A 26407-nucleotide genomic window follows, 5' to 3' on the forward strand; every position below is an offset into this window, starting at 1 on the left:
CAACAGAAAACTTCCTCTCTTTTAAATACGAAATTTCTTTACAATCAATTTCATACTAGAAGTCATGGTTTGAAAATGAAAATGAAAAATAATTAACCCCATAAAGAAACAAGAGCTTTGTTTGTGAAGCACAATGCCCCCTACTGCGCCGCTTTAGAGTCATATATTTGACCTTTGACCTAGAAGGATGACCTTGACCTTTCACCACTCAAAATGTGCAGCTCCATGAGATACACATGCATGCCAAATATCAAGTTGCTATCTTCAATATTGCAAAATTTATGACCACTGTTAAAGTTTTGTGACAGACACACGGACACACACATACAGTGTCAGACAGACAGGCCAAAACAATATACACCCGATCATTCGATCCGGGTGCATAAAAACAAGTATTAAGAAAAGAATTCCGGTTCATGCGCCCCGCACTTCATGTCAGTCCTTGTATGAAGTTTTGTTTGAATCCCTTAGAGCCTTTTGAGTTTTAATCTGCACAAAAATGATATTGTTAATTGTGATCTGCACAAAAATGTATCAAGGGAAACAACTCCAAGTGCACAAGAAAATTAACTAAGGGCAATATATCTGCAAAAATTGAACAAAAAGGTCATCGTACTTTAACCTGCAGTGTATGAAGTTTTATTGTATTCCTTTCAATACTTTAATTTTGCTTGGGACCTAAAAAAGGAAACATATGGCAATAACTCTGTATATAGTATATACTGCAGAATGTATTGCATTTTCTCAACAATCCATCACTCTTTTATATTAAGATTCATTTGAAAACCTCCTATATATATATATACTTTCTGAGTTATACATTGTGCTGCACATGAGAAATGGACAATAAAACAAAAGCAAAACAGATAACTCTAAATAATACAGATAATACGGATTTTCTTAACACCTTGGATATAAATATACAGAAGTTTAATGATCATTCACTAATCCTTGGTGGGGATTTTAACACTGTTATTAACTATAATTTAGATAAACTGAACGATCGATCAGATACAAATAAAAAATGTAACGAAAAAGAAATAATAGAAAACAATGAAATATGTGATATATGGCGTTTAAAAATCCAATTAAAACAAACTTACACATGGCACTCAAATACTCGACCGCCTATATTGTGTCGCTTAGATAATTGTTTAATATCTCAGGGCATTGTAAACTGTCTCGCAGATTGCAATATTTCCACAGGGTTCAAATCGGACCATTAAATTATATCAATTAAATCTACATTCATATTTCAGAGGTCCGGGGTATTTTTAAATACATAATTCATATTTATTGGAACAAGAATAACACAGTGCGTCTATATCGGAAATCACACATATCAATCGCGAAGCTAATCCAAATACTTTATAGGAAATAATTAAAGGGAGCATTCGAGACGAAACAATTAAATATGCCAGCAAAAAAAGAATGAAAAAGGAACAGGAAGAAACACCTAAGTCAAGAATTACAGAGTTAGAACAACAACTAACAATAAGTTGCAATGCTTTAGATATATATGCAAACAACTGATAGACTCAAAAAGTAAGGCACAGTGGATTGCATAATACAAGACCAAAAAGAGATACTAAATCACACAGCAAACTTTTATAGAATTCTGTATAAAACATACACCAATATAGAAAAACAACAATTATGAACGTTTCTTTACTAACATACGCACTAAAATATGTCAAGAACAAACGCAAAATGAACAAAAGTATCTATCACAGCATGAATGCGCTAAAGCATTGTAAGATATGGCAATAATAAAAATCCAGGATCTGATGGTATCTCTGCAGAATTTATAAAATATTTTGGACAGATATTAAGGAACATGCTGTTAAATCCCTTAATTACTATACACATCTTGTACACTCTTCAATCTCAAATAAATATAAAAGTTATCAAATGAATATTTAGCATGCATGGCAATTCGTCTTACATGACAGTCAAACATTTAATTTTCTTAAATGATCATTTCTTGCGGGCCTGTGCCATGTTAAGCTTGTAGTAGAAGCCCTGCTTCTGCATCAGTTCACCATGGCGACCTTGTTCTGTGACAACGCCGTGCCGTATCACACAGATCTTGTCCGCATTCTGTATGGTCGATAACCGATGAGCGATTGTGATGCAGGTGCGACCTGCGCGAGCGTTGTCCAGCGCTTCTTGAACAATCTGCATGAGAATTATGTTATTTTAAACCTATTTCTTTAAGCTTGATAGCTTAAAAAGCCTAAGGCTTATAAAAACACTCGAGTCCATTTTCTGGGTAGAACCAGTTCTTAGTGTCTTTTGGGGAGATCACACGAGTACTCCCAGGATCGAACCCATGACTACCCGGTGGCTAGGTGGACACCTTTTCCACTACGCCATGGCGACCCATGACTACCCGGTGGCTAGGCGGACACCATATCAACTACATCATGGCAACCTATTACTTTTCTGTGGGTAGGCAGACACCATATCCACTACGTCATGGCAACCCATGACTTCCCATTGGTGAGGCGGACACTATCCACTATGCCATGGCAACCATGATCAAACCCATTAATTCCCCGTGGCTAGGTGGACACCATATTCACTACGCCATGGCAAAAGAAATAAATGTTGCTCACTATATATGTCTTATGAAGGGAGATTCATTTTATTAAAAGCCTAAGGCTTATTGAGATACTTTCGAGTCCGTTTCCTGGGAAGAATTAGTATATCAAGTCTACAAGAAGATCTTACAAATGCTCCCAGAGTGTGGATCGAACTTGATATCTCCTGATTGCCAGGTAGACATCGTATCCACTAGGCCATCACACAATAATATTAAAAGAGATATTTAAAAAGTTGAATGCTTCTCTGATATTCCTGAGTTGAAATTTGTATGGAAAGAAACATAATGTATCATACCCCTGTTGTGTTGTTAATTTGCGTAATTGTATTTCAATTTGTGTTAAGAATTATTGATGTTCATCAAAAACAATATCATCTTTTTGCTTATAACTTTTCACATATAAACAGTACCTTTTCACTCTCTGTATCCAAGGCAGATGTGGCCTCATCAAGGAGTAAAATTTTTGGATTCCGCACCAGAGCGCGTGCAATTGCAACCCGTTGTTTCTGACCTCCACTTAGCTGGGCCCCCTTCTCTCCTGTTCTGGTATTGTAACCCTTATGAAATGTAGATGCAAAACCAAATTTACCATCTTTCTTTAAGAAACAAGTGTAATAACATGCAGTTGTGACAGTGCATAGGTTCAGAAAACGGGGCAATTAAATCTGGCAGATGTGCAACCAATTAGTGCCACCTTGTATGTAGGGCTTCATTCTCTGGAATATCACAAGGGCATAAAGAAAATGAAGCTACCGGTAAACAATGCCTATCAAAGGCTGGCAATATAGTTGCGAATTTCATGGTTACATGCTCCTGAGCTGGAAACGGGCCTGTTGCAAGTTGTTATTTTTATTTTATACTTGATTTGAATCGATAATAAACATGCCTATTACAAAAATTTATTGTATACAGCAAATAATATTAATTATTTATAGCACATTATCTACACAGCTTTTTGCATCTGTCTGATGTCCCTTGTAATCCCAATGTGGCAATATATACTAGTATACACAGCTTTTTGCATCTGTTTGATTGTCCCTTGTTATCCCAATGTGGCAATATATACTGGTATACACAGCTTTTTGCATCTGTCTGATGTCCCTTGTTATCCCAATGTGGCAATATATACTGGTATACACAGCTTTTGCATCTGTTTGATTGTCCCTTGTAATCCCAATGTGGCAATATTATACTGGTATACACAGCTTTTAGCATCTGTTTGAGTGTCCCTTGTCATCCCAATGTGGCAATATATACTGGTATACACAGCTTTTAGCATCTGTTTGATTGTCCCTTGTAATCCCAATGTGGCAATATATACTGGTATACACAGCTTTTTGCATTTGTTTGATTGTCCCTTGTAATCCCAATGTGGCAATATATACTGGTATACACAGCTTTTAGCATCTGTTTGAGTGTCCCTTGTAATCCCAATGTGGCAATATATACTGGTATACACAGCTTTTGCATATGTTTGACTGTCCCTTGTACTCCCAATGTGGCAATATTATACTGGTATACACAGCTTTTAGCATCTGTTTGAGTGTCCCTTGTAATCTCTATGTGGCAATATATACTGGTATACACAGCTTTTAGCATCTGTTTGATTGTCCCTTGATATCCCAATGTGGCAATTTATACTGGTATACACAGCTTTTTTGCATCTGTCTGATTGCCCCCTGTCATCCCAATTTTGCCGTATATACTAGTATACACAGCTTTCTGCATCTGTATGATTGTCCCTTGTTATCCCAATGTGGCAATATACATGCATACAGGTATACACAGCTTTTTGCATCTTTTTAATTCTCATTTGTTATCCCAATGTTGCAGGATATACTGGTTTACACAGCTTTTTGCATCTGTTTCATTGTCCCTTGTTATCCCAATGTTGCAATATATACTGGTATACACAGTTTATGCATCTTTTTGATTGTCTCTTGTAATCTTTCTTTGGCAATATTTACTAGTATACACAGCTTTTTTAATCTGTTTGATTGTCCCTTGTTATCCCAATGTGGCAATATAAAATGGTATACACAGTTTTTGCATCTGTTTGATTGTCCCTTGTATTCTTTCTATGGCAAAATATACTGATATACACAGCTTTTTTTTATCTTTTTGAGTGTCCCTTGTAAATGTATGTACCAATATAAACTGTTATGTACTTACATCAGGTAAAGATGCGATGAAGTTGTGTATGTTAGCCTTGCGTGCTGCATCAATGATCTCGTCCATGGTTACCTCCCTTGAGTTGTCGCCATAGGCGATGTTCTCTGCGATGGTTCGGTCAAACAGCACGGGTTCCTGGGAAACGATGCCAATCTGTGAGCGCAGCCACTGCAGGTTGAGGTCCTTAAGATTGTGTCCGTCCAGGCTCTGGGAAAAGGAAGGAAATAGTTGGCTTGTGAGAACAACTGCTGCTTGTGAAAACAATCTATAGATGTCAAAACAATCACCACTTGTGAAAACAATCACTGCTAGTGAAAACAACAATTGATGTAAAAACCATTTTTTGAAATCAATCACTGATTGCCGGTAGGGGACTTTTTTTAAGCAGACACAGACTAAGCAGACGACAACTAAAGAAAATGTTTAGAGAAATGGTAGTAATTAATGGTGTAAGCAGATTATTGTTTTCAATGTAGTAATGCCAACAGAAATTTCATAAGGAATCAAAAGAGAAGTAAATATGTCAAGTATAGATGTATTGAAGATACCAAAAAATCACTTTAAGATTTGATAGAGGTGAAGATAATTTCAATTAAATATGCAGTTGCGGGTTTAAGAGGATTACAAATTGTTGCTCTGAGATTTCTTATACTGAAAACATTGATGCAGGTATTCAATTAGGATAATTGATATTCCATTCCTTATTTCAAGGAAGTATACTTCCCCTTCAAGAAAGAATTATTTTTTATCTTCAAGATTTTTTAAAAGTCCGTTTTCATTGCAATAAAAAGCTTTCTGTTAGTAGTGCAATGCATGAATACCTAAAACAAATTATAATATATTAAAAGTGTGTCTAACTCTAGCCACATCAGCGGGACCTATATAGCCCCTGACGTAAGGAAAAAGACCAATAGTGGAACAAACTTGCAAAATAACACCAACCATAGATTATATCAAGCAAAATTATTGCACATTGTCCAGCATACCACAATTCCATCTGCAGGGTCATAAAACCTCTCTGTGAGCTGTACAGTGGTAGATTTTCCGCAACCTGAGCTGCCAACAAGGGCCACTGTCTGACCTTGTGGAACCTCAAGGTCGAGCCCCTTCAGTATAGTGGTGTCTGGGCGGGTGGGGTAGCGGAATATGATATTCGCGAAGCTGAGATTTGCTGTGAACTTAAAATAGAGACAAGATTTTTAATGAATTAATATTTACATGAAATAATTGTGTATTATAGTTGTTCAAATGCCTTCAACGCCAAAAGATATTTTGAATAGGTATATTGTAAGACCTTATTCAAAAGCCAGAATCGAAGCATGCTTCCTACCACTTTTTTGCTTTTGATTGTTTAATATCTCATTAATTGTAATTTACTTGAGATTTAGGCCTACATATATGTAAAAGATATTTAAGTGCTGACTTTCTAGGATTAAGGCATATATAAAAAACAAAAACAAAAGAACATTCTTGTAGAATCAATAGCAGACATTTTCGATTTTATAGAATGTTATATCAAAGGAAATGGAGATGTAGCACAGCTATGTATGAAATTATTTATTTTTTAAAATCACAAGTAACTACCACATCCAATAATTACTTTTTAAATGATTTTTTCATTCAGTTGTGTCCATTTTAAAAGGGTCATGACATCAATGTAACAAAGTGATTATTTAAAGCTAAACAGTAAAAGTTATCAATATTTTTCACTATTACATTCCACCCTTTAAAACATTGAATTCACATTTTTAAATCATATATATTTCCCTTTTAACCACATGAAAGCATAAAATAGGAACTATGCAAAAATATTTATATATATTATAAGAAGAAATAATAATGTATTACTGTATGAAGTTGTTCGCCCTTTTCTGATTCGTTGTCGATATCTGGTTTCTTGTCAATCAGTTTAAAGATTTCCTTGGCGGATTGTTCCGCTTTGGCAGCATCAGGGGCGAACGCACTCGCATTGCCTATAGCCATTCCTCCAAACAATATCGCAGAGAATGCCCTGTACAGAGAAAACATTCAGATTATTTGACAATAAATGTCAGAAAATCAAAGTCGAGTCAGGGAAATAGCCGGGAATAGACTTTGTAATTTGTTTTGCTTCTCTTTTTGGTAGAAAAAAAAATATAAATATAACACTCGTATGCATAACAATCATGAGCATTACAAATACTAGTAGGTCACTTATAATTATGTTTATACCCACAAAAGAAAACTTGTTTATGAATAATAACCCATTTCTATGTTGGTGTCCGCTGTCTTATAAATTTTTAAAGCATGAACAGGCACATGCAAATTTGAACAACTTTGCGGATAAATATTGTATCAGAAAAGAAAGTCAACATACAATTTCTTCAATATGTAACATCACCACACCCTAGTTTAATCTAAGAAAAAAAAGAAATGTGACTTATTACAGTCATACTTGAATACATCCACATAATCCACTTCGGACTGCTTTATCAAGTATGCGCCCAACCAGAAGGAAGCAGCGTACGCGAAGAACATAACAGCCTGAGACAGGGAAAATCCAATTCCAATCAAATGGGCTTTTTTCAGCGCAATGTTGTATGGCATTTGAAGTTCGTGGTTGAACTTTTTCTGGAACATATCTTCTCTTGTGAGAGAAGCAACTGTGCGAATGTTCTCAATGGATTCTATCGCAATCTGAAAAAAAAAACAATTGACTCTGTGATCATTATAAAATATATTTTGTGATGATTGAAAACACACATGTTTTATCACCTTTATCACAACATATGTTTCTTAACACATTATATCAGCATAGAAAAAGATGAAAATATGCAGTTGCCAATATTGTGAAGCCTAAGGTAATGTGTTGATTTTACTAATACATGTATTTTTTTCACTTACATCTTCCACGAAATAAACTTGCTGATGGTAATGGTAAAAAATAATGTAAGCACTCAATTAGAAAACATATTAATGATCTATCTAGTGTATATAATATAAATATTTCGATTTGTACAGCCAGCCATGCTCGTATTCTGGAAAAAGGATTGCAGTTTTGTGTGATGATCACAAATATTGAGTAAACAAGTAACATATATCAAGCAATACAATTTATTTTGTAATTAAAGGCCACCGGTCCAAAACACAATATACAGACATGTCATATTATACATGCATAAGTTGTGAATAGTTATATAGTTATACTTTTCACAGGAAGAAATACATATTAAATAATGCAATTTCTTCAATTTCAGATCATTTTTTCTTTTTATCGGATTAATAAAATCAATTTCTTCTCTGTTTCCACTATACCAAGAAAGAAAAAAGAATTTTATGTTCTTTGTGAAATTAAGAACAATGACGAATTACATGAAATTCGTGTTCAATGACAGAAGCGTTTTCTACATTTAGACTATGTGTACAATATCTAAGATCATGTTCTACACCAAGATGTTCTCCGGTTTCAAAACAAAACACTTGTTCTTGGAACATCTGAACTTAGTGAATGCTTTTCTTTATATATATATTTTTTTCTATAGATTTTTAAAATATTTTTCGGGTTCAAGCAATTGTTTAAACATTCTATATGTTTCACATCTAGACGAGTCAACTCCCTGACCATTTTTGCGTGTAACAACAAATAATGTTGTAAAAGTTGTAAAACTACATCAACATTACCAACATTCTGATAGACCAAGATTTAACAAAGACCTAATTAACTTACAGATTAACCGAATCAGCTCAATTTGTCTTTCCGATTTCATCCTGGCATTTCAACAGTGTTTGGGGTATCTATACAATGATATGTCAATAAGTTTACACCAGTGTTTAACACACTTGAGCACACATAATTCTGATCTACCAACCTCCCTAGAGACATAGGGATACAATTGTTGGCTGACCTATTTAGATCAATAAAATCTGTGCAAAATTGAGCCTGGATGTTTTTCGGCGTAAGCTGTATTAAGCCAGCTTTTCACCTTACCTGACCTTTGTAAGTGTCCAATAAAATTCAAATAAAATTTCCCGCGGCTAGGTACGAATAAATACACTTCATTTATTCCATTGGCTGATTTGAGTATACCACCAGAACATTGGAAACATATCCGCGTCTTTGTAACACTGTTTGACTGCATGAAACAATTTTATTTCTAATGAAAAGGCTTAATAGATAGAACAGTTTTACACTCAATTCTCGACATCAATACAGTTTGTGCGTGCACCTTTTATTTTCAGAGAATTACCAGCGCAACGCGTTTATACTTAAAGGCTATGTTCTCATATTTAGTACTTACTTCCATATTCTTGTCAACATGTTAACATGTAAAAGTATAAAGAGCAGTGGAAGCGAGGCCTCACTTTAATACATTGCATTTCAACCCGCGAGGTATCGGGTCAATTCGCGGCCAGTGTATGAATTTCAGAGTTTATAAACAGGTCATCACCGGAGTTCGCGGCCAGTAAAATAATAGTTATATAATAAATACGCTATCCGTGAACTAGGTGACCTGGAATTTTCTTTAGACCAGAAATATGTAGATTCTTAATTTGTTTTCAACAATACAATGATAAATATTATTTTTGATTAATTTAACAATAATTATTCCACCATATTGACCAATGTATTAAGCATGAGCGCGATGATTATCGATACTGTTAATAATCGAATCAAATAGTTATGCCCGACAAACCACTAAAACAGGTTTGTTCGAAGAACGCGCCTATAAATACGGATACTTCTCGTGTGGCCGGTTGACTCGTATGTTTTAATTTCACTTCCATTCTTCTTTTGGTTTTCCGTTTTGTATCTATAGGTTCATGACCAGCAATATGTAATAATGTAAAATAAGCCGCGAAAACTCCGCGTAACATCCCGTACTGCGTGTGATGCAGCTAAGAACTGCACAGAAAAAGACATTCGCTATCCTTGATCTCATTCATTGAACTATCAACGCCGTATATCTTTTTTAAAGATATCTCTTGTTGTTCTATATTTTCATAAAAGGTATAACCCCAAATAATAGCCTTGGTGACCATATCTTATGCAATATTTGCAGAATGGTTTGGGCATTTTTCATTAGATATATTGATCTGTTTCTTGCGATAATATTGCAGAGACAACAATACCGCTCCTTTGTTTAAGCATAAAGCGCCCATACGGTGCACTGCAGATACTCCCTGACCATTTTTGCGTGTAACAACAAATAAGGCGATCTTTAAACAGTTGTAAAACTACATCAACATAATCAACATCCTGATAGACAAAGATATTATAAAGACCTAACTAAATTACAGATTAACAGAAATGGCCCAATTTGTCTTTCCGATGTCATCCTGGCATTTCAACATATTGTAACAGCTTTTGAGGTATCTATGCAATGATATGTCAACAAATTTACACCAGAGTTTAACACACTTGAGTACACATAATTCTAGTCTACCAACCTCCCCTAGAGACATAGGAATACAATTGTTGGCTGACCTATTTAGATCAATACAATCTTTGCAAAATTGAGCCTGGATTTGTTTTATATTTCATAAAAGGTATAACCCCAAATGTCCGCCCCTTATGTGAGGATTGGCTTTACCATTGAATCAAAAAGTGAAAATACTCTTCAACAAGATAAGTATTGATGCAAAGCATCAAAGGGCGTCGGGAATTTCAGTGTAAAAGGCACTCAATGAAGTTACATGGAACGATTTTTTTCTACTGTAAATATTAATATATTGACCGATTATTTTAAACAAAATAGAAAAAGATACTGGCATAACCATTATCTATGATTTTGTGTTATAACCCCAAAATTACCATTATCTATGATGTTGTGTTATAACCCCCAAATAACCATTATCTATGAATTTGTGTTGTAACCCCCAAATATTTCATAGTTCATTTTATTTACATTGTTTTTTTACTGGCATCCGTGTGCAGTTTTCATTAATGGAACAGAACTGTGTAGGTTTTAAAAAGACTGCTTCATCTTGTAAGCGTAATTTCATATTTTGCTCAACTTCAAGGGGAGATGATTCTGAACTTATTCTTACGTTGCTCATTTACGATAGGGGTTGAGTACTCATTGATATGAAAACACTGTAAAAGTTGTAATGTGTTTGCGAACCCCCCCCCCCTCCCCACCCTCTCACACATATATTTCATGGGCATAATAAAAACAAAAAATGGTTACAATAGAACAGCATATTTATTTAAACTAAAATGTCTACATCAAAACAAAAAGTTAACATACAACACAAATAAAATAATTCGATTCTACTGGGGCTCGAACCTTGGGCCTCTCACATGTGAAGCGAGCGTGTAACCACTACACTACGGAACCGCTTGAAAAATCACCTTCTAACTAAGATATTAATAAGTGACTGTAGTATAACGGTTATCAATAAAGCAATAAACCGTGTAATCGCTCTCGTTTTGTCTGCGCTATTGTTAGAAAAACCACAAAATAAATATATTTTGATTATGTTTTAATTTTACACAAAACCAGAAAGTTTCACCAGTTTGCGTATTTGCACAGTCCCTGTGATCTTTTATTATTGCCCAGTCCCTGTGATCAGTTATTGATTTAAAGAATTAGCTTTGCATTTTTAGCAAAAAATGTTGAAGTTAATGTAATAGGCACAAATGCAGTACTTATTTACACTAATTTACACAAAAAATCACCACTATGCAAGATATTCTGACAACAAAAATATATAAATTGATCCGTAAAATAACTTCTCCTCCCATAAGCGAAAAAAAAACAACGTATTACATACAAGTCGCCGCACTTCAGTGCGACGCCAATAATAGCTTTGGTGACCATATCTTATGCAATATTTGCAGAATGGTTTGGGCACATTTCATAAGATATATTATTCTTTTTCTTGCAATCATATTGCAGAGACAACAATACCTCTCCTTTTTAAGCATAAAGCGCACAAACTTTGCCCTGAAGATACTAGTAATATTAATTCTGTGAAAACTGGGCTATACGGCATGTGCTTAAAGTGGTGTCCCAGTCTAGCCTGTGCAGATAAGATATGAAACTTTCCGCTTTTAGGAAATACTTTGTTTAAAAGAATTCTCTTTCAAATGCAAATCCACTAGAGGGGGGGAAAGTCTGCTTTGATTAGTCTGTGCAGTGTGCACAGGCTAATCTGGGAAAACACTTTACGCACATGCATTAACCCCAATTTTCCCAGAAGCCAGATTGCACTACAGACCTTTCCAGCTGACTCAAGAGCCTCTTTGTTTTTGCCCGCAGCCCCCTGCGTCATCTTCATTTCCAGCGCTCCTCCAATCATGACAAAGGGCAGGAAGGCTATTACAAGCAGCGATATTTTCCAGCTGAACACAAATCCGATCACGATCCCAGTCACCACACTGCAAAAGGCCATGAGGGATGACCCGAGTTTGATGCCTGCAGCCTGGAAATCGTACACAATCACAATGTAAACATGTATTTTTATTTTTATATCTTTTTATCGTAAAAAACACAAACATATTTATAGGCTGATCCGATTTTTAATTGTTAACAGGAAGAAAAAGGAAACATTTGCGTCAGTATTTCCCATTTTCATAATTTGTAGACTCACAACAATAACGTATTTACGGGCTTCATGTGTACTTCTATTTGTATATGTTAAAAGTAAAAAAAAAAACAATTTTGTGTGGGTAATTCATTTCTTCATATATTTTGAAGCAGATTCTAGTTCTATGCTTTTATTCTTCATAATTTATTATGCATTACATGTAGTCAAATTTACAACAATAAAATACTTTACAGCTGTCAACCAAGGCCAATTTTTCTATATTGTTGTAAGAAATCTCATGTTTAAAAAAAAACTATACTTTCCTAAATATTTTTGTTCCTACAATTTTAATGATTCCAATTACTCAACCAACTTGCGTTTTATAATCTCCCTGTCTGGAAATTTATAACAACATTTACAGGCTGTCAGCTAAGTTCTATTTTTATAGTTGGAGGATATCCCATATTTAGGAAATAAGCCCTATCTTTTATATTTTGTATAACATACGGAACCTTGCATTATAAGGTATCGTATATTTGTTTATGATTTCAAGAACTTAAATGATTTCCTTTTTTCCTCTTACTCAAAGTGCTTGCATGAAACTTTAATACTTGTTAAAGAATGTAGACTTGTTTTTTGCTTGATTCAAACACATTAAACTCAACAATTATAACTATATTAAAGTAAGATAAATACTCTAAATCAAATAATATTTCACACAATATTTGGTAAAGTAAAGTTAATCCATAAATAAAATCAGTGTTCCTTATCCCAATAGCCAAACTTTCAACGCTCCATGTGGTTTGCTAACATAGACATACAAAATGCTTGTTTTTATTTTTGTGTGTCACAATACATGTTTATTCCTTTTACTTTGACGCAACAATATATATTCATACGAAACACGAACACTAACTTGGTACATGAACATGTGTAAAATATATTATTTCGCAAAAAACAAAAAGAGCATTTGGTATCTTGTTAAATATATGTTTCCAGACCACATCTAGCGTTGAAATTTCGACAATTGCTATAAGGAACATTAATTTTTAAGTGTTAACTTTATTTTTTTAGATATTGTACAAAAAATAGTTGATTTTGAGGGATTATGAGCTTTTAAGCCAACTTTTGTACTAAATTAATACAAATTTGATAATTTCTACGATGTTAACATCATCTGACAAAAATAATTGGCAATGAAAATGAAAAAAATATTTTACATTTTTTGTGATGCACTGTATTTAAGACCTGTATTGTTCAGTGAGTTTTATGTTTTAATATTTGTTCGTTGTCTATAGAATGATCATCCTGAAACATTAGAATATTGATAATTTGTTAATATAAAAGTTAGATACATGTATTTACCCCTTGTACTTGTGATGCGTCCGTTGCCAGCCTGGTTGTCAAGGCTCCCACGCTATTGTTATGGTCATCAAAGAAGGCGATTTCCTGTCAACAGTAAACACGTCCTTGTACAAAAGTCTTTACTCATCAAACTTTGAAATTATGCCAACCAAGTCTGAATTGCGAACTGACTGTTACAAACCCAAACCTACCATATGCTGTTATCTGTACAATAATTGAGCTAGCACTGCAAGGTTTAAACCTTTCAGTTCATTTTTTGTTACCAGTTTATAAGGGTGTGTGCTTTGTTCACCTTATTTAATAGCATGTGAGTCATATAACTGTTTTCAGTTGACCAAAAACAACTTTTCCGATTAGACTTGTTAACCCATTCTTATTGTTCAAATTAAATTACCCCCCCCCTTTTGCTGGAGAAGCAGGTATATAAAAGAAATCTTCATATAATGCATCAACCATACAATATACTTGGTTATTTGTCATATCCCTTAAAAACATTCTACATACAAAAATAACATTCTTTACAGGTATCATAATTTCAATTAAAAGACAGATACAACCAAACACAATTTACCTGTCTTAGCATGGCTTTAAAGCTCATTGATCGAAGCCTCAATGTCAAATACTCTCCCGAACGACCAAACATGTATCCCTGAAAATAAAAATTGCCACAACTGGTATTACAAAAGCTTCAAATGGAATCACATTAACAGTTTTGTAAACAATTTTAGATTTCTTTTCTACAAAAGAAAATCACAAATTTCTGATAACATAATACAAACATTTAAAAATCTATACAAAATCTAAAATAAATGTAAAGAAAAATCAAGACAGAAACTGTAAATTAAATAACATGTATTTGAGTAGCTCCTCACGTTCTCCCATTAATGCTAAGTGAAGAAGGGTCCAAATTAATTAAATTAGAAGGTAACTTAATTTATAACTAGACCTTGTCACACTATTGACCTGTATAGCCCCCTTGTAATTCAGCAAGTTGTAACAATAAACAGACTCTGGGGCGTTCCAGTTTTGACCCAAGGGGTATTGTTAGGACAAACTTGGTAGAGAACCACAAGACAATTTTACATAACTCTTATTATTAAACTTTTGTGGGCATTGTTGTTTAGAAAGGAAAATATTGTTTCATTTATTTTGCTTTGTTAGTCTATATAATGTATTTGACGCCATGGGTGTGGCAAGTTTTGACTCCATGGTCAAGACCTTAAAAAACTAAGTATAGGGAAAATATACTTGTAACATGCCAAGTATGACACATCTGGATGTTTTTGTTTCAGAAATGTACATATTTGTTTTCTTATTAAGCCTATAGGAATAATAATCATGTCACAGAAATTCTAACATGGGAATAGGGGTCATAAGTAAATGAATATTTAAGATGGGACAAAAAAACACAAGCACACCTTCATAGGCGGACAGAATGACAGCTGTCCAAAGTTATTCAAGTGTAGCCCCATTAACAAGTACAGCTTTTCCATAGATTATGTTTTTTCTAATATTTTGCCAGGTATGGTACAATCGAATTATTTTCTATTGATTAACGGTAATATAAGATGACCAGCTTGTCATAAAGTAGGTAGCAACTATTGAAATACAGGCAGAAGTGTGCAGTCTGTAATCACTGTACATTCAAGCCTTTTTGTTCCTAAATCATACAAGTTAAGCAAAACTTGTTCAAGATTTCACTTCCCCTGTCTTATCTAAATATATATCATTCTGACTAGCAAGTCACTGTGGACTGCATAAAATGTATATAAGCGATAAATATAAAATCAAATGGATTGTTTTGAATTCATCAAACGTCAAAACAAACCAATATTCAACTATAAGATAGTGAAGTATACAATTACCTGTACAAAATAGGCTATAAGACTGATCACTCCAACGCCAACAAACATCAGAACATACTGAATAATTTTCCTCTCCTGTTCCCCCTCATCTAGGATTGCGAACACCTGATATAAAAAAATGGCTTTGTTTTACACCACTGTTATACAAATCAAATTGTTTCTAATATACTCGTATCTAACTTACATTAATTTGTGCCGGTATAGATCTGACTGACATTCACTAAAACTTTTGCTTTTGCATTGTCTGACTGCACAAAATGTCTCGCAAACACCATTGGAACTATACTCTAAAGTTTCATTTGCTTTTATAATATACCATATGCTAATAAGTACATGCTTGTGAGGGATCCAATGTATTAATATTGAACAAGGATCCATACACTCATTATTTTTCATTAGAAGATATAGTTACACAAGAAACAAAAATTCACGACCTTACCTATTGCGGAGGAGCATTTGAGTTATAAATGACACATCATCTGATCATAGGAAATGAGGATAAAAAGTAATATTAAAATCCTCTCCTGCTTTGATTATTTATGGAGCAGGAATAACAATTGATGACTTTTGACCTTGAATTGTGACTTTGATCTTTAAGGAAGAAGCATATATAGAGGACGAATTGTCTGGTCATGGGAATAGTATTTCGAAGTCATATGAAAATCAAGGTTACCGAGTGGAAACACCTTTTCATGACCTTTAACCTGGAGTTGTGACCTTGATCGTTTCCAGAGAAGCATGGGAGTTTTATGCAATATATTGTCTGGTAATTGAAAATACCAGTAAATATGCAAAGTAATTTAAAAATCATCCCAGTTATAAAACAGTTACAGAGGAAAAAATTCGTTAAAGGAATGGAAAAATTAATGGACATACAATTTTATTACTAGCAGTTGATTAACAGGGCATGCATACTTAACTGCTTTAATAATTTGTTTCTACCTTTAATATCATCAAAACACCTTTTCTTATTTTAGCATATTTTGCAAATGTAATTTTTTTTAAGACTACCAATAAATTATCTCTTTGCATCACACATGGGTGAAACGTAATAGGCTTAATACGATGATAAAAGGCAAGTATGAGCAGGTGTGCAGCATTTGTATATATTGAAAATAAAACAATACATGAATAAATATTTGAATATTTGAACTCAGAAAAGTAACTTACACCGAGAATCTCTGAAAAGATCACAGCAAAGGCGGGCATGGCTCCGCCATTCACCAAGCTGGCAAAGCATCCCATGACAATGAACGGTGCCTCTGATTTGTTCAATTTAAGAATACGTCCAAGAGAGGCGTCAACCTCTTCTTCTTTTTCTCCCTTTTCCTCTTCTTTAATTTCCTCCTTTTTATCTTGGGCATGCTTCTTCGGGGTCATGTCTATTGTGCTCTTCTGGTGGCGTAACGACGGTCGTTTGGTGTCATCTCTGTTGAAATCTTCAATTTCATTATCTGTTAAAAGCATCACACTTGTATCACTAAATAACTCATGTATTGACTATTTAAATAAAAAACAAAACAAACGCAAAGGTCATCTTTTTTTCAATTACATAGTAAGTTTACGTGGTTTGTTCCATTACATAACATTTCTTCCAATTAATCATCTCTAAGAATCTCTATCGCCTGTTGACTCTTATTATATTTGTGAATAAACTTTATTTTCATTTTCAGGAGAATATCCTTTTTTGTATTTGACAATCATGACTTGTACCTTTTTAAATTATAAGAGATTTAATTGTGAAGAAAACATCTTCAATTTATCTTTGAATGATGATGTTACTGATTAATTTATATTCTGTTGAATGTATGTTACTACTAGATACTCGTAAGGATTAACAGTACTTTTTTGTTCTGAAAATGGTGAAAATATTGAAGCAATAAAGCATATGAGAAATACCTTTCTCTTCATGAATAATATCCACAGGAAATCAGGAAGGGATGAAAATATAAAAGAGACAAAGTTCATGCATGGTAAACATGTTTGAAAATGAATATGATACAGTAGTTGCTCACTGTGCTAATGATCGAGTCATGAATGATGGAATAGTGACACACACGATGTAAATTCTCTACAATAATGGAATGGTGGAAAACATGATAAACATTTTCTACAATAATGGAATAGTTGCACACATGATCAACATTTTCTACAATAATGGAATAGCGGCACACATGATAAACATTTTCTACAATAATGGCACACATTTTAAACATTTTCTACAATAATGGAATAGTGGTACACATGATAAACATTTTTTACAATTATAATGTAATAGTGGAACACATGATAAACACTTTCTACAATAATGAAATTTTGGCACATTTGATAAACATTTTCTACATTAATGGAAAAGTGGTGTCACACATGATAAACATGTACTACAATAATGAAATAGTAGCACACATAATAAACATTTTCTACAATAATAGAATAAAGGCACATAATGATAAACATTTTCTACAATAATGGAATAGTGGATAACATAATAAATACAGTTCAGCTGCATTTCCTTTCAATTTGCTTCAACAACAGATAGACAAGAACAACACAACATAAGATTTACCTTCGACAACTGATAATCATCCTAGCAGCAGAAATAAATATAAACAAAAAACTTACAATTTTGATTTCATACCAATAAAAATGCAACTTTTGGTCTTTGTCTGAATACTGATGATATATATCAAAACCATGGGTGTGGCTTCAACATAATGATAAATGAAAGCATGATTAGGGCATACTATTTCAATACTACAATCCACCAGTTTGTAGATAAAGACAATGCAGTATACAGAAAATATACGTTCTGGTTATAAAACTTTTGAACAAAGCCCAAAATGTTGTACATACCATCAGCACTCTTCATACTCTGCAAACAAGAAGATATAATTATATTGAGGATATTTCTTGCTTTTGGAAGATAATAACTTTTTTTTTTTCAGAGTTGCTCAGCCACTAGTGACAATAATTAATTAATACAAGAGAATAAAAATTGATAATGTACCGAAAACCAACATATTTTAATTTTTATTTCATGCTGAAAAAATCTATTGTTAGAGTTGAACTGGAGAATTTCCATAGAATAATGACGCCATAGCATTTTAAAACAACATCATTTAACAGTCAAACAGAACAAATTATCAATATATTTAACTTTTATTTTTCACTGCCTGAAACAGTGTACATGTATTATTGCTTTTAAGTCACTGATATGTCTCTATAAACGAAAGAAAAGCAATGAATAGTTTGTGGTTGAGTTAGAACGAAAAGATTTTCGTAAGTGGTATTCTAAAAGTAAGTAAAGGAAAGGGACCTAATTGACATGACGCATTATCAGTGATCGCTCCGCCCACTTAATCACGTGGCTCAGCGGGAAGAAAACCTAGACAAGCTAACACCAAAATGGCTTCTTTGCCTATAGACTGCATATAGATTAACGCGATATTCCGGATGATTTTATGGACTTGTTTAACACCATATTACACTTGTAAAGGGGTTGATGCCATTTAGTTATTCTGCAAATGCAAAAAATATACGATTAAACAGAACATCAGCTATTTATAACGGGTAAATCGGTACATTAAAAACGCTCTCAAACGCTTGCGCGCTTACCGAAATCGAACCCGTTATTACGTGTAATGGTGGTATTTGCAATAAATTAACACTTCACCGGTATTTACCCGTGTTATTAACAAAATTATTACCGAAACATTCTCCCCTACCCGTGTATTTGACACGAAATAGCGCTTTATAACTGGGAATTCGGTGAAGTTTTACGCGCTTTCTGACGCCGGGTGGGTACCTCAATCCCACATGTTATTGCGTATAAAAGTGATATTAATCATATTAAACATTGCTTATGGGACATTTATCAATCACTATAATTTAAAGCGCAAAAACAACACAGTAAGTTTGGACATTGTCTGATATAAAATTAGCGTTGTACGAAATGGAATACGGTCAGGCTATTATAAATTAATAAGGCTACCAATATCAGACGCTCGCGCAGGTACCGACTTCCCCGAAGTTACCGCATTTATTGGTTAACTAATATCAGTAATAATAACTCTTTTACAATAGCATTTATCGATACGTCTTTATTAAAATAATAACAAAATGGTTTTAACTTGTTTCTGACACACACAGAAACGCGATTTTTAACGGGTATTCCGTAAAGTTACACGAATTGGGTACCAAAATTCTCAATTATTTTACATGCACACGTGACATAATACATACATAATAATGCTTAGTTATTGCTTATATGACATTTCAAGTTTGTGAAATAAATTAATGTTCTATAAAGGGGATCTCGGTAATTCTTGAAGCTTCCACTCGCTCTTGTCAAGACCGCATTGCCGCGTTGGAAATGGTATAAATTTAATTCATCTAACTTATCTTTCTGGATACCAAATGTCAGAGTTGCATTAATCTTTTTTACACCGCTTTTGCCATATTTCATTTCCGTTTTTTAATCCGAACAAAATAAAAAAATGAGATCTAGGCATTCGAGCTCCTAGTGTGGATTATAAGCGTTTATTGGTGACACCACATGAGTGCAAATGTGTAGATGCCGTTAATAAGATAATATATCACATGTCACCTTCAAATAGCATGTATGATGTCAATTAAGTGCATTACTATCAGAGTAATAAAACACAGCATGAATTAGGCTTCATGCTGGGTTTTATTTCTCTTTAAGTAATGCAGATGAACCTCGCTTCTGACCTAGTAACTGATAAAATTAATTTTTTTAAAAGTGAAATATTATGTGATAATCAGATCGATAACATAAACTATTTAAATCTGCTAGTATATCCGATAAAAATATATTATAATTGTCTTTGACAGTGTTGACGTTCAGTTGTTTGAGGTGACGACCGCATGTATTTATACATCTTTTTGCACTTCTCAAGATCTCTTTTCGGCTTTTGAAACGATATAAATTAAATGTCACCAACTAATCTTTCAGGATATCGATTGTCCGAGTTACATAATCCCCATTGACACCGTTTAACCATTTTAAATCGTTTTTTAAAAGAGGAAAACAAAAGAAACTCGTTGGAATAAAAGTGAACCTAAACATGTAGCTCGTCTAGAAAATGGCGGACAGGTCGTTGCTAACGAGTGCGCCCGATTAATCGATCGCTGATTGGTGGATCAATTCTAGTGGGCGGAGCGATCATAGATAAGGCGTCATGTCAATTCTTCTTAATCCATAAACACAATGAAAATAACATCATTTATTTGTTGAAACTGTTTTTTGTATTGTTGCGAGTAGAAGTAAAACTATATTAATTCATTTCATTTTTTTAATTATTTGTCTTGGAAGTAGTAGTAGTAGTAGAAGTATTAGTAGAAGTAGTAGTAGTAGTTGTTGTTGTTTTAGTGGTGCTTCTTGTTGTTGTTAGTTTGTTGTTGTTTTTGGTGTGTGTTGGGGGGGATCATTTTTCGAAAGAAGTTGATAATACAAATATAAGAGTTATAAAAGACAATTTACAAAATATACCTCAAAACATCTAAAACTTTCTTTATTTTGCATTAAATGTCTTAGGTTCATCACAGTTCTGTTTCCTGGGTCAAACCAGTACTTTGGTGTCCATATAAGATCTTGAGAACACTCCCTTGGTCTGAATCATACACATGATAAATAAGTGGACATCAAATTTACAAAGGGCACTATGCACCTTAAAACATGTACAGGTTTCCCTAAAGAACAATTTTGATGATTGACATGGATAATGCCAAAGTTTTCTAAAATGGTTTTCGAACCTCTTAATAAGTCCTATCCACATATTGTGATATAAACTATTTCCTCGACACAGTGTTTCTGAGTAGCATTATAATGTTAATTTGCATGTTTTGCCTTTTCGCATTAATTGTTAATCAGTTAACAATTATTCCTAGGTTAGTTTACTGGTTACCAGTACTAAATGCAAATACTTCTGCCAGTAACTGACAACAGCCCTACTTGAATCAGAGATAAAGAAAGAAATGCCTCGAAACCAATTTATTATCAAATATCACAACAGTTATGGACCAGAAATTAAATAAGCGAACTTCAGATTATTCGGTTATTACTCTACCAACTTGAACAACGAAGCTGGCATGGTAGAAACTGTAAATGTTTCCTGAACCCCTCAATGACAACCTCCTACCTGCAGAGTGACCAGTTGTTGGTAGATGCCTTGTTTGCTCATCAGTTCGTTGTGGGTGCCCTGTTCTGCTACGACGCCATCTTTGAAGCCAGCGATCATGTCAGCTGTCTTGATGGTGGAAAGACGATGTGCTATAACAACGGTGGTCCTTCCGTGACTAGCCTGAAATGTACAAAAACAAAATAATGAATCAATTTTTGCGAAAATGGGGCTTAACACATGTGACTTTTGTGTCGGGTCAAAGTAGCCTGAGCAGTCCAATCAGGGAATGCTCTCAGCCCAAACGTGATTTTCACTTAGAAGAAACTTGCATTAAACATGCTCTTGAGTCTTTTTCCTGAGTAGAACCAGTTCTTGGTTTCTACGGAAGAGATCTCAAGAACCCTCCCACAGTGGTAATCTAAACCAATACCTCCAGGTCACTATTATATAGGTGGACACCATATCCACTAAACCTCAGGTACATCAATTGAGCAACAATTATATATATTGATTAAACAACAATAGGTAAAGTTTTTGTTTAGATGATGCTTTAATGATTATTCTACAAATGCAATAAATGACTAACAAAAATAAAAAAAATCCATGTTCAAGTCGCCGTGGCCCGAGGTCATGGATTTGATTTAAACTATGGGAGCCTACCAGGGTACTTAAGAACTCCCTCAAAGACATCAAGGGAGATCAACTGATCAGTATGGCTTCATGATCATGTAGACAAAAACTTTACTAAGTCTACTTTAATCAATATATTTATTTGTTGCTCAATTGATGTACTTAAGATTTCCCTCAAAGACACCAAGGTTCTGGTTCTACCCATGAAAGGGACTCAAGAGTATGTCAGTAATCATTCGTCTTTCATTGCAATCAAGCTAAAAGAAATTGGTTTAAACAATAAAAATACATTACAAAAATCCATATATCCAGCTCAGCTTACCTTTTCAAGTGCGTCCTGTACAACCCCTTCACTCTCCGTATCAAGTGCTGACGTGGCCTCGTCAAGCAGGAGGATCTTGGGATTGCGCACAAGGGCTCGGGCGATGGCAATACGCTGCTTCTGTCCACCGCTTAGCTGGGCACCACGTTCACCTACCAGCGTCTCATATTTCTGTGGTAAATGAAAAATGTTAGAATATGTGAGAAGTGCTTGTGAAAATGGGGCTAAATGCATGTGCGTTAAGCATTGTAGAAGATTACCCTGTGCTAAGGCTTATCGGGAAGACACTTTCTGCTTTTATGGTACTTTTTTATAAAGCAATTTTTTTCTTAGCATAAACCCGGTTTAATCCACCTGAACAGGCTAATCTGGGACGACACTTAGCACACATGCAGTAAGCCCTGTTTACTCAGAGTGGGGCTCACATAGCATTGTCTAAGTCTTGTTTTTAGATCACTGACTCACTGCTTTTGAGTTTTACAATTTATAATCATGGTCTCTTAATTCGGTGGTGATCGATATATTGTATACAGGTCATTTTAAATCGTTTAATTTTATCAGCAAAGGATTATTATCTGAATTTATTCATAATTCCAACTAGGGACAAACTTTGAGAAAAAATATTTCCTTGTTAATGTTTTTGGACACTAAGACATCTAGAGCTGTCAATTATTCCAATCCAGGTGCAACGCTTTATCAATCAAAACTTGTTGATTAGTCAATTATCAATTATCTGCACTTATTATAAGCTTTGTTCTGAACAGTTGTGCCATTTAAGCATAATAAAACTGTTAAAAATGTTTTTTTCACTTAACCCAATTAAATAGAAAATTATCATAATATAATTTAAATGAAATACATAACAATTATGAAATTGACGCAGAAATTTAAGTGATGTAATGCTGAAATGTGTGGATAAATGACAATAAAGAATTTGTGTAACAAATGATAACATGGTACCACACATGCTACAGAGATTCAAGTGTTCCTAAAAGCATCCAGCCTTCAACATTGTCAATTTAAATAATTTCAGGAAATAGCTTTATTTATTGTCATTAACGCTGAATACTCAATAATTCAAATCTCACATGTGGCATTGCATGATGTGCATATAATTCAAATCTTACCTGTGGAATTCCATGATGACATCATGTGCATATAGTTCAAATCTCACCTGTGGCATTCCATGATGACATCGTGTGCATTTAATTCAGATCTCACCTGTGGCAAATCATGATGAAATCATGCGCATATAATTCAAATCTCACCTGTGGCAAATCCATGATGAAGTCATGTGCATTGGCCATCTTGGCCGCCTGTTCTATGTCTTCCTTGGTAACATCCAGGTGCCCATAGCGGATGTTCTCCTCTATCGTGGTTCCAAACAGCACTGGTTCCTGACTCACAATGCCGATATTTTCCCGCCACCACTTTAGGTTGATGTCCTTGAGATTCACTCCATCAATGAGAATCTACGAGTGAAAAGTTTTTTAAATGTTGTTTTTGCGCCAATTGAGACAGTATCAATTACATATTTGAAATGCTAAACGATAAAATGACAAAGCTTGTTGTTCTGATTAGATCCAGTCCGTCAATGATAATCTACATGTAAATACAATGGTTGCCAATATGAATATGAGCCTTGTTGTGGAAAAACTTGCCTCAATCCATGTGCGTTATGTGACATTCCAGATCAGCACAGTGCAGTTAGCTAATCAGGCATGACAGTTTCCATATAAAATGGATTTTTGTTTAGAAGAAAAGAAGAAATTCCATAAAAGCAGAAAGTGTCGTCCCTGACTATCCTGTGCAGACTGTACAGGCTTATCTGTGAAAACACTTTCTGCACATGCGATCAGCCCAATTTTTCCAGAATGAGCCAACATAATTGCGCCGCTTGTTTCCATATCAATTACATAATTGTAATGCTGAACAATTAAATGGCATATTGTGTCAATCTTGGCCCTCATCCTGAAACATTATTAAAACAGGTTTAACTTGCTTATTTCACTTATTCATTGATTCATAATACCATTGTAAAGTTAATAGTGTTGTATAAAACAGTATATTTGTTCTTTTTTTCACACATTGATCATAATTTAAAGATTGCGGTGTTTTCAAAATGAATTTTGGGAACATTTTATTGCAATATTGAAACAGTGACTTTCAGCCTAATTTTGCTTCAACAGGCTAATAAAGGCTTCATAATTGTTTTGAAATCTGGGCCAGAAGTCTAAGTTCTGAAAATATCTCATAACTTCATAGTTTATATCAAAATGAATTGCACAAGTCCGTACAACATATCACATGTAACCAGCATTGTACTTTTTTCATCCTTTTGGAATGGGCAGGGGCCCTTTGGATTTGGAAAAGTCGTGTCTTCATGACAAAGAATGGGAAATTGGTGTATTTGATGTTTGTATAACAAATACTTAAAAATGAGAAATAGTGTTTTAAATATTGTATTAACTTTAGTTCAACCCATAGTGCTGCAAATTAACTAAATGTTTCCTTTTAAACCCAAAAAATATTTTAAACAAATTGGAAACCTTTAAATTCAATTGGAAATTTCAGGAAGACAAGAAAGATATTGGGAATGGGGTCGGATAATGGCTACACAATTGATTAAAAAAAAACACAAGTACCCCACCTGCCCCTCCTCTGGATCATAGAAGCGCTGCAGCAGCTGAACAATGGTGGACTTCCCACAGCCACTGGAGCCCACCAGGGCCACCGTTTGACCTCGCTGGATCTGAAGGTTCACTCCATGGAGGATCTGAAATGAAAAGTCTCAAGGATGTGATAGTTAGACACTATCGAGGAACTGAAAAATACTTATAGGTCTGAAACAGCATGGCCATGCTGAATCTGCATTTTGCAGGTTGAGGATCTAAAAGTTATAGTTTTTACCATCATCAATCATCTAAAAATAACAGCCATAGGCCTTCCACACTGGATTTGCATGTTTATTCCATTTAAGATCTGAAAATATATGTTGTAGCCATCATAAGGGATCTTATTGTTTAGTCATCTTTATTAGCAGGGGTCTGCTAAATCTTAATATGCACATTGACACCATTAAGGAATTGAAAATTAATGCATTTAGTTATAGCTATAATAAAGGTTATGAAAGTAACAGATTAAACCACCAATTGGGGTATGAAAAAATACAGCCACCATAAACGTCTACCCAGAAAATGACTTAACTTTCATTTTAAGGCGCCAGACAATTATATCTACAGTCATGGCATCTCTAATTTAATGAAAATGTGTTATCAGACAGTTAAGGGGGAGCAAAACTAAAAGTCAGAGCCACTATTTCATGTCTTTTAATAATGGTGATAAACATCACTGGAGGTATAGAAATAATTAGAAAAGTATTAAACGCTTTTTAATAATGGTGTCCAATATGTTGCTGCAAACAAAATTTGAAGTTATTTTTTATAAAGAAAGTGCAAAGGGCTCATGTTGGGCCATTGTGATCGCCTTTTGTCCGTCCTCTATCGTTCCTCGCCAATATTTCCCTTGTTGACACTCTAAAAGCCACATTTATTGTCATCTCTTCCTGAATTTGGTAAGGACATTTCTCCTTATGACATCTTGGACACGTTTTAAACTGGGTCAAGTGATGCAAAAAACTAGATCACTAAGTCAAATTAAATAAAAAGCATTTTATTACTCTATAACTTAGTGGCATGTATAGTCCAATCTATATGAACTTTGGTGTGAAGATCTTTTCAAATCTGTGCAAATGATATCAAAGCTGAGTTTGAAAATGGTTCCAGTTGGCTGAAAA

The 26407-nt window shown here is 34.3% G+C and overlaps 1 protein-coding gene across 3 annotated transcripts in view; it reads right to left on the reverse strand.

Moving 5' to 3' along the window:
* Positions 1–1515: 1515 nt before the first annotated feature.
* Positions 1516–26407, reverse strand: part of LOC127869038 (ATP-dependent translocase ABCB1-like) — a 46945-nt gene continuing 22053 nt past the window's right edge. For all 3 annotated transcript variants that reach the window (XM_052411293.1, XM_052411292.1, XM_052411294.1), the window contains exons 11-26: positions 25262–25387; positions 23880–24083; positions 22612–22782; positions 21678–21839; positions 18370–18388; positions 16687–16970; positions 15517–15621; positions 14223–14300; positions 13652–13735; positions 11978–12181; positions 7212–7453; positions 6626–6788; positions 5764–5955; positions 4778–4984; positions 3016–3162; positions 1516–2178 (exon numbers count right to left, since the gene is read on the reverse strand). In XM_052411293.1, the coding sequence (XP_052267253.1) occupies positions 1978–2178; positions 3016–3162; positions 4778–4984; positions 5764–5955; positions 6626–6788; positions 7212–7453; positions 11978–12181; positions 13652–13735; positions 14223–14300; positions 15517–15621; positions 16687–16970; positions 18370–18388; positions 21678–21839; positions 22612–22782; positions 23880–24083; positions 25262–25387 (2589 nt within the window). In that variant the 3' untranslated portion in view covers positions 1516–1977. The remainder of the gene's footprint in view (positions 2179–3015; positions 3163–4777; positions 4985–5763; positions 5956–6625; positions 6789–7211; positions 7454–11977; positions 12182–13651; positions 13736–14222; positions 14301–15516; positions 15622–16686; positions 16971–18369; positions 18389–21677; positions 21840–22611; positions 22783–23879; positions 24084–25261; positions 25388–26407) is intronic.

This window comes from Dreissena polymorpha, chromosome 2 (assembly GCF_020536995.1).
Source record: "Dreissena polymorpha isolate Duluth1 chromosome 2, UMN_Dpol_1.0, whole genome shotgun sequence".
NCBI classification, from domain to species: domain Eukaryota; kingdom Metazoa; phylum Mollusca; class Bivalvia; order Myida; family Dreissenidae; genus Dreissena; species Dreissena polymorpha.